General features: G+C 54.0%; 3 protein-coding genes across 3 annotated transcripts; all 3 read left to right on the top strand.

Annotated features, from left to right (window-relative positions):
- Positions 1-404: 404 nt before the first annotated feature.
- Positions 405-2,049, top strand: ALT4 (FAD-linked oxidoreductase alt4; the record flags this gene model as incomplete). Its single annotated transcript, XM_051498838.1, has 4 exons — positions 405-840; positions 932-1,281; positions 1,329-1,726; positions 1,782-2,049. The coding sequence occupies 4 exons, from the start codon at positions 405-407 to the stop codon at positions 2,047-2,049; spliced, it is 1,452 nt and encodes a 483-aa protein (XP_051351112.1).
- An 846-nt stretch (positions 2,050-2,895) lies between these two features.
- ALT5 (Type I Iterative PKS) lies at positions 2,896-10,772 on the top strand (the record flags this gene model as incomplete). The annotated part of the gene is made up of 5 exons (XM_051498837.1): positions 2,896-3,080; positions 3,141-3,388; positions 3,440-3,750; positions 3,818-4,203; positions 4,253-10,772. 5 exons carry the CDS (start codon positions 2,896-2,898, stop codon positions 10,770-10,772), a joined length of 7,650 nt encoding a protein of 2,549 aa, XP_051351111.1.
- Positions 10,773-11,149: 377 nt separating this feature from the next.
- Positions 11,150-12,624, top strand: J4E92_007473 (uncharacterized protein; the record flags this gene model as incomplete). Its single annotated transcript, XM_051498836.1, has 2 exons — positions 11,150-11,201; positions 11,252-12,624. The coding sequence occupies 2 exons, from the start codon at positions 11,150-11,152 to the stop codon at positions 12,622-12,624; spliced, it is 1,425 nt and encodes a 474-aa protein (XP_051351110.1).
- Between the last annotated feature and the right edge of the window lie 467 nt (positions 12,625-13,091).

Genomic DNA, 13,091 nt, shown 5'->3' with positions numbered 1-13,091 from the left:
CTGTGCGCATGCGATTGTGGATACTGGCGGGATACATGGGTTTGACAAACGTGCGCAAAGGATTATTTGCAGCTGGGCCACGTGTTTGGGGTGAATGGTGAAAGCTTGACCACGGGTACTGACAAAAATGACTCGTGATTACTACACGGCGATATAGTGTAAGGTGGAGCATTTCTACACCCCTGCTGATTTGGAAGAATGCCAGTTCCTCTTGCGTAGCCTCCAGCACGCGGTATCGCTGGATTGCTGGCCTGTCAATGTGTCTAAGAGATGGGCTGTGATGACAGGCTGGTTGTCTGTGGGTAGCTGAGCATCTCGTTGTACGAAACACCATCTCTTTTCGGCCTCGACGTCTCTCTTTGGTTTCGCCAGTCAACGTGGTGACATCTGTATCACGGAAAACCATGGATAACCAATATGGCTCCGACGACGTGCTTGCCTCATCGGCAAAGACAATCCGTGCCGAGCTTCAACAAAAGCTTTCCAGCGAGGCGCGAATCCATCTGCCGTTCGACAAGGACAAGACAGGCTTCGACAAGGGCAACCTTCGCTTCACTCAGTACGAGCGCCCAACATACCTCGCTATCGTCGATCCAGGTTGTGAGAGCGACGTGGTCGAGATCGTCAAGTATGCGCGAGAGAAGGGCATTCCATTCACACCCCGTGGTGGCCACCATGCAGTCACTACCACGATGAGACATTTCAAGAACGGTATATGTATCAACATGCGCCCACTCAACCACATGCGATGGGACGCTGAGAAACGGCATGTTACCGCCGGTGGTGGAGCGGTCACTGATGAGTTCGTGCGCTTCGTGCATGATTTGGGTATGGAAGTCAGTAAGTGTAACAGCATCTTCGCTGAGAGTGAAAGTACTTACAAAGCTGGTAGATGTAGGGTCGTGTCCTACGACTGGTGTTATTGGCGTAGCATTTGGTGCAGGCCTTGGCCGTTTACAAGGCAAATATGGCTTTCTAAACGACAACATGGTGTCTTGCAAGCTCGTGCTCGCCGATGGAAGCGTGGTGGTTGCATCCAAGGACTCGCATCCGGAATTGTTCTGGGCGATTCGTGGCGCAGGCCACAATTTTGGCATTGCAGTCGAGGTGACGTTTCAGGTCTATCCGCAGCCGCACGGAGGCATACACCATACTTGGGATCTGGAGTATACATTGGATCAGTGCGATGCGGTGTTTGAGACGCTGAATAGCGTCTATGAAACTATGCCCGCTGATTTGGCAATCTTCGTCCTATGGTTGCGCCAGAGCAGCGGTCGCAAAGTAGGTCGCTTAACAAGTAAGGCATACGCGCTGCTGACAAGAACCAGCACATCATTCTCGTCAACCTAGTCTGGTCTGGTCCAGCTGCGGGCGCAGACCCGTATGTGGAGCGCTTCGAGTCCCTGAGCCCAGTCTTGATCACCGGGCGGAAGTCCGTGCCATGGCCAGAGCTACCGTTCACCACTTACAAAGAGATAAACAAGCTCTTTTGCAATCCCGAAGTCTGGCTCCGAGGCCCTTATAAGATGATGGGGGCCGCCTGCGTCGATAACTTTGACCTCAAAACAACACGCGAGTTCTTTGAGAGTGTCAAAGCTATGAGTGAGGAGTGGGAGGACCGCGGTTGGTTCAGTGCCATGTTCGAATGCTTGCCTGATCAGCGTGTTCGCGAGATCCCCAATGATGCGACAGCCTATCCATGGCGTGGAGGATCGAATCATTTCCTGTGAGTATACCGCACTGGTTAAACTATGAAGAAAGTCCTAACGTGTGATATACAGCATGCTGAATGCGACACCAAAGCGATTGGAAGATCGCAAGGTTTTCGAGGACCATCTCGACTACTGGAAGCAACGCTTTGTCGAGACGTCTGGATACGGCCGCTTGCAGCAGTATGTGAGCTATGGTAATGGTACGGCAACCTTGAAAGACCCGCCTGAAGCACTGTACGGCTATGTGCCCTGGAGATTGGAGAAGCTACGGCTTCTCAAGCAGAGATATGACCCCGACAATGTGTTTCGATGGTACCAACCATTCGTTGATTCATGAGGCATTCTGAGTAGATCTTTGGAGTAGTCTCCAATACGAACCTAGCTTACCGATAATGCCGTTTGATGTGAGACCCTGTGGAGCAAAAAGATACTGTCTACGTTGACGCGTAGGCGTTTCCACTCGGCGGCGGTACCCTTGGTGTACGCCTGAGCGTTTTGAGATATTCGATAGCTTGGCAGATACGATACCAACTCCCTGCTGAACAGCGAAAGGCCGCGTGCGTACACGTGGGCATGAAGAGTGGCCTGTAGATGTTGCTAGAACTCCGAAATCTGGCCAAATCGCGGGCGCAGTAGGGAGTGGGTACTCTGGCGCATCGTGACCCACGCTGGACTTCGAAGCGAGGACAACAGCAGTACGATCTGGGGAAACATCTGAGGCCGAAGCTAACAATTCTCCGATTATAAGGGCCTTCGGTGGGTCGAAAAAGTCTTGGGGAGTCTTGTTTAGAGTGGTGGAGACACACCTGAGTCGTGGCTTCGGTTACCCCGGTCGCCTTCAGATCTTGGGAAGATAGTCGAACACGTTCACCTGTATCGGGGAAACAACATGCTGCGTGCTCAAACAACCCAGCGGTATTGGATAGTTTCGTCGAGATGTTTGATCGGCTTTATATCGCTCCTGCCTAATTGCAGTGCGGATGCGTGGGCTTCAGAACGGTGATCGGGCCATTGCGACGCGAAACCTGTAGCATTAGTAGATGAGAGTCTCATGAGACCCTTTGAAGATGATATGTACCTGTAGCCTTCACAGCAGGCTTTCACGATTGTTCTCCTCACATTCACCACATCATACAGCTTTGTACTACTTCTCATACCCCTTCCTCCTCTTCAAGCTGTCACAATGAACAAGCCGATCGCCATTATCGGTATCTCTTTCCGGGGTCCAGGCGATGCTCGCGACCCCGAAGCCTTCTACCGTATGCTCATAGAAGGTCGCAGCGCACGCACCGAGATCCCCAAAGACCGTTACAACGTCGACGCTTTCTACCATCCTGATCCAGAACGGCTAGGTAGTATCCAACAAAGGTAGGCTCAATCTGTTGTCGTGCTCATGTCGTTAACCATACTAATGTGCTGTCGCGACAGACATGCGCACTTCCTGGAACAAGACTTCAAGGTGTTCGATGCTCCTTTCTTCAGCATCACGCCGAAGGAAGCAAAGGCCATGGACCCGACACATCGCATTCTACTGGAAGCCACGTATGAGGGCTTCGAAAATGCCGGCTTGACCTTGGAGCAAGTCTCAGGCACACAAACATCCTGCTACATCGGAACCTTCACAGCAGACTTCCCCAACCTGCAAGCCCGTGATAACGAAGGGCCTTCAATATACCGTAAGTGATCGAGTCGGTATAATGCTGGTCCAAGCTAAGCCTTCTCTGCAGACGCGACTGGCATGTCAGCATCTCTAGCCTCCAACAGACTGTCGTGGTTCTACAATCTGCGGGGGCCTTCACTGACAGTCGACACGGCCTGTTCATCAAGTTTAACAGCATTCCATCTAGCCTGCCAAAGCATCCGCACAGGCGAAGCCGAGATGAGCGTGGTTGGTGGTGCTAATCTCATGTTCGGACCAGATATGTCTATCCTCCTGGGCGCTGCCAAGATTCTGTCGCCTGAAGGCAAGAGCAAGATGTGGGATGCAGACGCGAATGGCTTCGCGCGCGGAGAAGGATTCGGCGTTACAATTTTGAAGGTGTGTACTAAGCGCTTCCGCCGCGGTTTCGGTATGAGGAATTTGACTGACGAGTGGCGGTATGTAGCCTCTAGACGCAGCGATCCGCGACGGCGACAACATCCGAGCAGTCGTGCTGGCAACGGCCGCTAACGAAGATGGTCGCACACCAGGCATCTCGTTGCCAAACAGCGAGGCGCAACAAGAACTGATCCGAACCGCATACCGGCAGGCTGGTGTGGACCCAGCAGAGACAGGATATGTCGAAGCGCACGGAACGGGTACACAAGCCGGCGATCCACTCGAAGCCCGAGCTATCCTTAGAACCATTGGATCAGTCGAGAACCGGTCGTCAGATCTGTACGTCGGATCAGTCAAGACCAACATTGGTCACCTCGAAGGCGCAGCTGGTGTAGCGGGTATCATCAAGGCTGCGCTGACTGTTGAGCGAGGCATGATACTGCCGAATCTCTGGTCAGTAGATCGCTGAAGCTCTCAATCTGCATATACTGATATCCTCCAGGTTCGAGAAGCTCAATCCCGATATTGATTTACCGGAGAATGTCAAGATAGCTTCCAAGTTGACGCCGTGGCCACACAGCGGTCCTCGCCGCGCAAGCGTCAACAGCTTCGGTTTTGGCGGTGCGAATGCACATGTCATCCTTGAGGACGCGGCATCTTTCCTATCACGACATGGCTTGAAGGGTCGACATGCGACAACGCCACCCCTTCCCAGCCCTGGCAGCGTGCGCGTTGCTGAGCTCAGTGACAGTCCTAGTAGCTCTGCAAGCACTGTTGAGACGACCAGCGGAGACTGCAGCGACAACACGAGTGATGTTTCGAGCGAGATCTTGCGCGACCTTCATCCCACATCGAGGGTGTTTGTCCTGTCTTCCAACGACCAAGAAGGAGTCAAGCGCAACGCCGAGCGCCTGCAAGACTATCTGGCCTTGAAGACATCCACAGTACCTTCGTTCCTCAACGACTTGGCATTCACGCTGAGCTCCAAGAGAACCGCGTTGCCTTGGAAATCGTATGCCGTCGCCTCGAGCGTCAGCGGCCTGCGAGAGAAGCTTACGAGCCTTGCTCCAGTGGTCCGTTCCTCCACTTCTGCGATACCACGAATTGCTTTTGTCTTCACTGGCCAGGGCGCGCAGTGGCATGCAATGGGGAGAGGTCTTTCGTCGTACAAGGCCTTTGCTGAGAGCATGCAGAAGTCGGAGGCCATGCTCAAATCGTTCGGTTGCCCGTGGAGTCTTGGTGAAGAGCTTAGTCGCAGCGAGACTGAGTCTAAGCTACGTGAGACTGACTACAGTCAGCCGGCCTGTACCGCTATCCAGGTCGCACTCGTGGACCTCTTGAGCAGTTTCGGCGTAAGACCTGTTGCCGTTCTCGGCCACTCCAGCGGCGAAATTGCGGCTGCGTACACTGCTGGCTTCATCGATCAAGAAGCGGCAGTCAAGATTGCTTGGTTGAGAGGCCAGGTCAGCAAGACTGTGTCCAAGAACGGTGGCATGTTGGCCGTCTCTGCAAGTGCCGATAGCGTACAGGATCATCTCAATGGCTTGGAGAGCGGTCGAGCGGTCGTGGGATGCTTCAACTCCACCAAAGCCTGCACCATCACCGGCGACGCTTCAGCCATTAGTGAGCTGGAGACGCAGTTGAAGGACGCGCAAATACCGTGCACACGACTGCCCATGGACGTCGCATATCATTCTTTCCACATGACATCAGCTCGCGAACAGTATGAGAAGGCTTTGGAGGGCATCCCACATGGCTCCACGGCGACCGTCCCCATGTTTTCTTCGGTGACGGGAAGTTTGGTTGATCCTGCACAGATGAAGCCATCTTACTGGGTGGATAACCTCGTGTCTCCTGTCAACTTTGTCGCGGCTACCCGCTCCCTTCTGAGCCACCCCCAAGAGAACAAGTCGCGCAAGGCCTTCGCCAACCTGTTCGTCGAGCTCGGCCCTCACTCTGCCTTGCGCAGCTACCTCCTAGACATTTTCGCCAGTGCGAACCGTGCTGCTGATACGACCTACACTAATCTGCTTCGCCGCAACCACGATGGCGCTGCTACTATGTTGGAAGCCATGGGCCATCTCTGGGCGCATGGATGCAAATTCGATTTGAGCAAAGTCAATGACGTTTCTCCCGACAACACCAGCATGTTGGTAGACCTAGCTCCATACGCCTGGAACCACAAGGCGTACTGGGACGAATCCCACCTCAGCCGGCAACACCGCCTTCGCAAGTCGCCACGTACCGACCTTGTCGGCTATCGCCTTACTGGAACGCCAGAGCACACATGGCGCAACTTCCTGCGGTGCAACGAAAATCCATGGATCCGTGAGCACAAGGTCCAGGGCGATATTCTGTATCCAGGTGCGGGCATGCTTGTCATGGCTATTGAAGCGGCGCACCAATTGGCCCAGGAGACCAATGCCGACGAAGTGTATGGTTTCGAGTTGCGCGACGTTAGCATCGACACTGCGCTTCGCGTACCTGATACGGAGAAGGGTATTGAAGTTATGACGCAGCTACACAATCGTCGTATTGGAACAAGAGCAGCGCCGTCTTCCACACTTTACGAGTTTGTTGTCTCTTCCTGGAGTGAGGAGATGAACTCTTGGAGTGCTCACGCTCGTGGCCTCGTCTCCGTCGTCTTCAAAGCCTTCTCTCCTTCGATGGAGCGTGAGCTGGCGCTTGAGAACGAGCGCTACATGTCGTCTCTTTCCAAGGCTAGGGATGTCTGCCAGAAGCCGGCACGAAGCTTCTTATACGACACAGTCGAGACGATCGGCATGCAATACGGACCGACCTTCCGCAACATGACTGAGCTGTATGCTGGTCCTAGCTCCAGCTATGGCATCATCAAGGTACCTGATACCAAGTCAATCATGCCTAAGGGCTTCGAATACCCCTATGTCGTTCACCCTGCCACGCTGGACTCGGTCCTTCATCTTGTCTTTCCCAGTATATCTGGCGACGATCAAGCACTGAACGAGGCGGTCGTTCCCAGATCTTTTGATCGCATTTTCGTTTCAGCCAGGATCCCAAGCACCGCTGGTTCAGAGCTACATGGCTGCTCTTCCGCGAAGAAGCTGAGCTACACAACGTGGACTTCCAGCATCACGATGTCCGAGGCAACCATGACCGACCCTGTCGTCATCATGGAAGGCGTTGTACTGGCATCTGTTGGTGCAACCGAGAACGCATCGAAACAGCTTGAGACGCGTGCGTCTTGTTTCGCGCAAAACTGGCACGTGGATGCTGATCTCTTGTCGCCGTCTCAGATCAAAGAACTCGTCTACAAGCGCACGTTGAAGAGTAGAGACGACGATTCAGTCCTTGATTTGCTCGAGTTCGTCTGCCTTGTTTACATCTATCGCTGCCTTGACTGGTTCCAGAGCGAAGCAGGCAAGGCACATGTGCCGCAGGACGGCTTCTGGAAGTCGTACGTGGAGTGGATGCATGACACCGTAAAGCAATTTCCTCCGCTTCCTGAAGATGTCGAGACCGAGATGCAGGCAGCCCGGAAACGCATCATCAAGTCGGAGAGCGGCGACATCACGGTGCAGATGGTGGACCGTATTGGGCAGAATCTTTCTCGCATCTTTACGCGCGAGGTCGAGGCTCTGCAGTGCATGACTGAGGGTGACCTTCTTTACTCCTTCTACCGCGGCGCTTTCGGTACGAGTTTCAACACCAATGTGGCGGAGTACGTAGGTCTGATTGCTGATAAGCAACCTGGACTACGCATCTTGGAGATCGGCGCCGGAACGGGTGGTACTACATACCATGTTTTGGAACGTCTGCGCAACCCCGATGGCAGCTCCAAGGCCGCTCAGTATTACTTCACGGACATCTCTCCTGGTTTCCTTGCCAAGGCAGCCGACCGATTCGACAAGGACGCATCCATCATGCAATTTGGCACGCTCAACATTGAAAACTCACCCACGGAGCAGGGGTTCAGTCCTGAGTCCTTCGATCTCATCGTTTGCGCCAATGTACTTCACGCGACGAAGAGCATCCAGGAGACACTAGCGCATTGCAAGTTGCTGTTGAAGCCAGGTGGCCGTCTTGTCTTGTCCGAGGTGACCATCAAGCGCATCTTCTCCGGGTTCATCATGGGGCCGTTGCCCGGCTGGTGGCTAGGAGAAGCGGACGGTAGGAAGGGAGGTCCACTCTTGGATGCTGAAGAGTGGAACGTCGCTTTGAAGCTGGCCGGATTCTCGGGTGTTGATGTCGATATCCGCGGTGATCGAGAAACTTCGAAAGAGCCTGTCTCGCTGCTCATTTCGACTAAGCCCGAGACTACAAGTCCTAGCCTACCTCCTTGCTTGGTCATCACCACTGGGACTGAAGCGACGGGCAGGCTTGCCTCTGCCATCCAGGGAGCATTTGCCTCCGCTGGCCATGACACAAGCATCGCCCAGTGGAATGACATCTCCAAAGCACACGTGGATGGCAAGTACTGTCTCTGTCTTGCCGAATGGGATGACGCTGTCCTCGCCAATCTTACCGATGACAACTGGCGCAGATTGCGCGAAGTTGTTCTCTCGTCTCAGGGTGCTTTGTGGATCACAGGTGGCGGTGCCCTTGACACGCCATATCCCATGAAGAGTCTGATGGTTGGGCTTGCCAGAGCCATTCGCAATGAAGACGCCGGCGTTCGCCTTGCCTGTCTCGATCTGGAGGCGTCATCGACCATTGACTTCGAGAGAGCGGCACAGAACACACTCAAGGTCGCTCATGAGCACATCAGCGGTGACGGCACCGAGGGTGAGTATGCCGCCCGTGGTGACATGGTCTACGTACCTCGTGTTGAGCGAAAGTTGGAAGTGGACTCGTCTTTGCGCAAGTACGAGGCCAAGGGCGATCCCGAGATGGTATCATTCAAGAGCTGTGGACGTCCCCTCAAGCTGAGCATCAAAACACCTGGTCTCCTCGATACGTTCCAGTGGGAAGAAGATGAGACGTACCACACGCCATTACCTGAGGATTGGATTGAGATCGAAGTCAAGGCCGTTGGTCTCAACTTCAAGGATGTGCTTGTGGCGCTGGGTAACCTGGCTGAGAACAAGCTGGGTGTTGACGCCTCGGGTGTTGTCACTCGTGTCGGTGCGGCTGTCACAGACATCACAGTTGGCGATAAAGTCATGACCGCATCTTGCGATACCTTCGCCACCTATGTTCGCTTCCCGGCCAAGGGTGCCATACCCGTTGCCTCTGGCATGAGCTTCGAGGAAGCCGCCTCAATGCCACTCATCTTCCTCACAGCCTACTACGCGCTAGTAACTGCAGGTGGCATTGTGTCTGGCGAGAAGATCTTGATTCATGCCGCTGCTGGCGGTGTCGGACAAGCCGCCATCATGATCGCGCAAGCCAAAGGTGCCGAGATCTTCGCTACGGTCGGCGCGGACGCGAAGAAACAGCTTCTCATGGAGCAGTATGGAATCCCCGAGGACCATATCTTCAGCAGTCGTGACACCAGCTTTGTCAAGGGCGTGCTCCGTGCCACGGGCGGCAAGGGTGTGGATCTGGTACTGAACTCGCTGGCTGGCGAGGCCCTTCGTCGATCATGGACTGACTGCCTGGCCAAATTCGGTCGTTTCTTGGAGATCGGAAAGGCGGATCTCTTCGCCAACACCGGTCTTGACATGAAGCCCTTGTTGGACAACAAGAGCTATATCGGCGTCAACCTGCTGGACTTTGAGAACAATCCGACACCACGAGCAGTAGCGCTGTGGCATGACACGGCGAGGATGATCCATGAGGGGGCGATCAAGCCCATTGCGCCACTTCAAATCTTCACCATGGCCGAAGTCGAGAAGGCCTTCCGCCATATGCAGGCAGGAAAGCACATGGGCAAGGTGGTCGTTCGCGTTGACGATGCAGACTTGGTCCGTGCCGTACCTCGAATTCCACGCGTACGTGTCCAGTCTGACGCGACGTACGTGATTGCCGGCCTTGGTGGCATCACGCGTGAAATTGCGCGTTGGTTGGCCGAGAAGGGCGCAAAGTACCTGGTGTTCCTCTCTCGGTCTGCAGCCAGCGGCACAGACAACAAAGCATTCGCTGCGCAACTGCAGAAGACGTACAGCGTTACGCCGCTGGCGTACGATTGCGACGTTGGCAACAAGGCCGCTCTGCAAGCAGTCTTGAATGACATGAATGCTAAGGGTTTGCCACCTATCAAGGGCTGTGCGACAGGCGCCATGGTCCTACAAGACTGCCTCTTCGACAAGATGACAGCCGACCATGTACGTACAACGGTCGGTCCCAAGGTCCACGGTACCTGGAACCTGCACGAGCTACTGCCACGCGATATGGACTTCTTCGTTATGCTGTCTTCGCTAGCCGGTGTGATGGGCCATCGTGGACAGGGCAATTACGGCTGCGGTAACAACTTCCAAGACGAATTTGCTGCATTCCGGCGCAACCAGGGCCTACCAGCGATGACCATCGACATCGGCTATCTTCTGTCGGTAGGTTTCGTGGCTGAACATGACGAGTATGTCGACCACGTCAAGGCCATGGGGCTCAAGGTTATGCATACGTCGGATCTTCATGGTCTGCTAGCGACCGCCATCGAGGGCCCCTCTCAGCACCCTGGGCAAGTCATGTGCGGTCTGCCCTTCAATGAGCACGACGACGCGTGGTACTGGATGGCCGACGCGCGGTTTTCTGCACTGCGCAACGTTGCAGCTGGCTCCTCGGCGAAGGCTGGACAGACCATCTCACTGCGAGAGGAGTTGACGCGATGCGGCACAGCGAACGAAGAGGCCGTGCAGCTCATCACAGCCGCCATAGTGCAGCGTCTTGCGAGCCTGATGATGATACCCGAGGCCGATATCGATGCCGGTAGGCCGCTGAGCGCGTATGGCGTGGATAGTCTGGTTGCTGTTGAGGTGAGAAATTGGGTTGCGCGTGAGATGTTGGTGGAGTGCTCTGTGTTCGATGTTCTGCAGAACATCCCGATGACGCAGCTGGCACAAAGCTTGGCAGAGAAGAGTAAGCTGCTCCTTGCACAGGCCTGAAATTGTGTGTACTTAGGTAGTATGAATCGTGACTGATTGCTATGGCATCGACCTTCGTTCTTGATGTTCGTGATGCTTGCTGACAACGAAGGACGAAGCAGCCACGCAAGCGGCTTAGCCACATCTTCTGATTGGACAAAGGCTGATCACAACGTCATGGACTCGTGGAACCCTTTGGTCGTCGCCAACGCTGGGCCGCGCATTCGAGCTTGATTGATGTATGAGCTACGATGATGCCTGATCATTCAATACAAGATGCATCCAACGGTACATAAGTTTACCTGCCGCTCCAACTGGCAGATCTACTTGCCCGGCTTTCTTTCCCGATCGACCAGTATAGCCATTGCACTAGTTCATCGTCGGACTTTACTACGAACATGTCGGGCAACGTAGTCGATCCTGAGGCACGCGACAAGTACCTCTTGCAAGGTATGTTGCAGTGGACTGGAATCATCTTACGAAATGCTGATGATCTTTAGTGACGGCTGGACCATCCTACGATGCCTCAAAGCACGAACAGGTATCAGTCAACGGCGCAGAGCCCACACACGTCGAGAGCGACCTAGTTGAAGCATGGATCCGCGTCCGAATCAAAGACTACCACGGCCTACCGCGTGGCTCACCAGCTTCATCGTCTTACTTTGATCACCCACAGCATACCTCTGATAGATACTCCATCGCCTACTCATTCGTTCCCAAGCAGGACATGTCCGGCTCCGATCTTGTCATGGGCTTCGATTACGGCCATTCGATCAAGCACCAGCTTCCACCAGGTTTCAGGTATGCAATGAAGATCGCCACGAGTATGCTGGACCCCGGACTTTACTCAGATGCATACTCCGACGAGCCGTATCTCTACGGACCCGCGCTATCAAGTTTTTTTGCCTTCCGAATCGGAGATCGGACGAGCGATGTGTCCGCACAAGATCAACTTGCAAGTCTCAGTCAAGAAAGTGATGATGTGATCGAAGAAGGTGCATCGGGGAGTGGCAAAGAAGCGCGCAAAGCGTCGTCCATGCCTTCGAAATGGAAGAAGCGGCGGAAGTATTACCTCGATGAACAAGCCCTCTCAGCGTTTACGTTCGAGAAGGGCCGCATGTACCATGCCGATTTCTTCAACCCACATCTTGACTTTGCGAATTTCTCCTTGAGGTTACCCGGGTTTTCCATCAGTGTGGCCAAGTACGTGGATGAGAAGACGCATCATCTAAGATATGTACTTCGGAATCGGAAGACGGAGGAGGTACTTCTGGTGGTCTTCTTCAAGTTGCTGTTTGGCAAGGAATTGGATGATACGTTGGAGAAAGAGAAGAGGAGGGAAAGTGCGCCGCCGGCTGTGGCTGTAAATGATCAACCAAAGCCAGAGCAGACAGGCCACGATGAGCTAACGAAAGTACGTGCTGCCGAAGAAACTGAAAGACGAGCTCCACAACCTCCTCCTCGGACGGGTCATGACGAGTTGACGAAAGTTTGCGCTGCTGAGGAGGCCGAAAGACGAGCTTCGCAACCTCCACCTCGCACTGTACAAAATGATAGTACGCCATCCTCTGCAAAACCTACCCGTCAAGAAGGTTCAGCGTCTGGAACAGCCGCTCAAGTCGATGGCGAGGCGCAAGAGGACAAGAGTTACATCGGCCAAGCAACGAGCGCTGCGACAAACCTTGCAAACTCCGTGGTGGCTGTATACGCAGCCCTGGGCTTCGGCAACTCATCATCTTCCTCGTCGGATTCCGAACCTTCAAGCAGGAGTAGTTCGGCGCAGCCAGCAAACAAGTCGATGGCAGCTGAGATCGACAAGATGGACGATGCAACGGTAGAGCAGTATTTGCGGGGTCGACACGGAAGTGTGTGATATTCTCTGTATACGCATCGGTTCTTGAGCAATAGCTGGTATAATCTTGTATTAAGCAACATCTCAATGCTGCGTAGGTCTGTCGTCTTGATCTAACTGGTTGGATTGAAATGATTAGCACGCTACCTTAGTGTAATTGAGGTCGACCGTGGATCCGGAATATGGGATTCTTTAGCACCGGAGGATTATGATTGTAACTTTGTCCGCCGCCGTTTCACGGGCTACATCCAACGCCACAACGCGGCCGTATGTAGCGCAAGGAGCCCATGGATTTAAGTTCTGTATAGAGTGATGATAAATACGGATGACGTACGACCGGATGCTGTTTGGCGAACAGTCTTCTCGCATATCTTCAGGTGCTACTCTATCAAAGAGGAAGCATCGCAACTACTCCTTGCGGCGCAGGCAATAAACTCTACCAATGTATGCGACGCGTGCTTCAGAACCTTGGAAGAACACATTCCCAG

Source organism: Alternaria infectoria, assembly GCF_024043175.1.
Source record: "Alternaria infectoria strain BMP 0036 chromosome Unknown scaffold_12, whole genome shotgun sequence".
In the NCBI taxonomy this organism is placed as follows: Eukaryota; Fungi; Ascomycota; class Dothideomycetes; order Pleosporales; family Pleosporaceae; genus Alternaria; species Alternaria infectoria.
The sequence above is the reverse complement of the archived record's forward strand: the minus strand, read 5'-3'. Positions and strand labels throughout refer to the sequence as shown.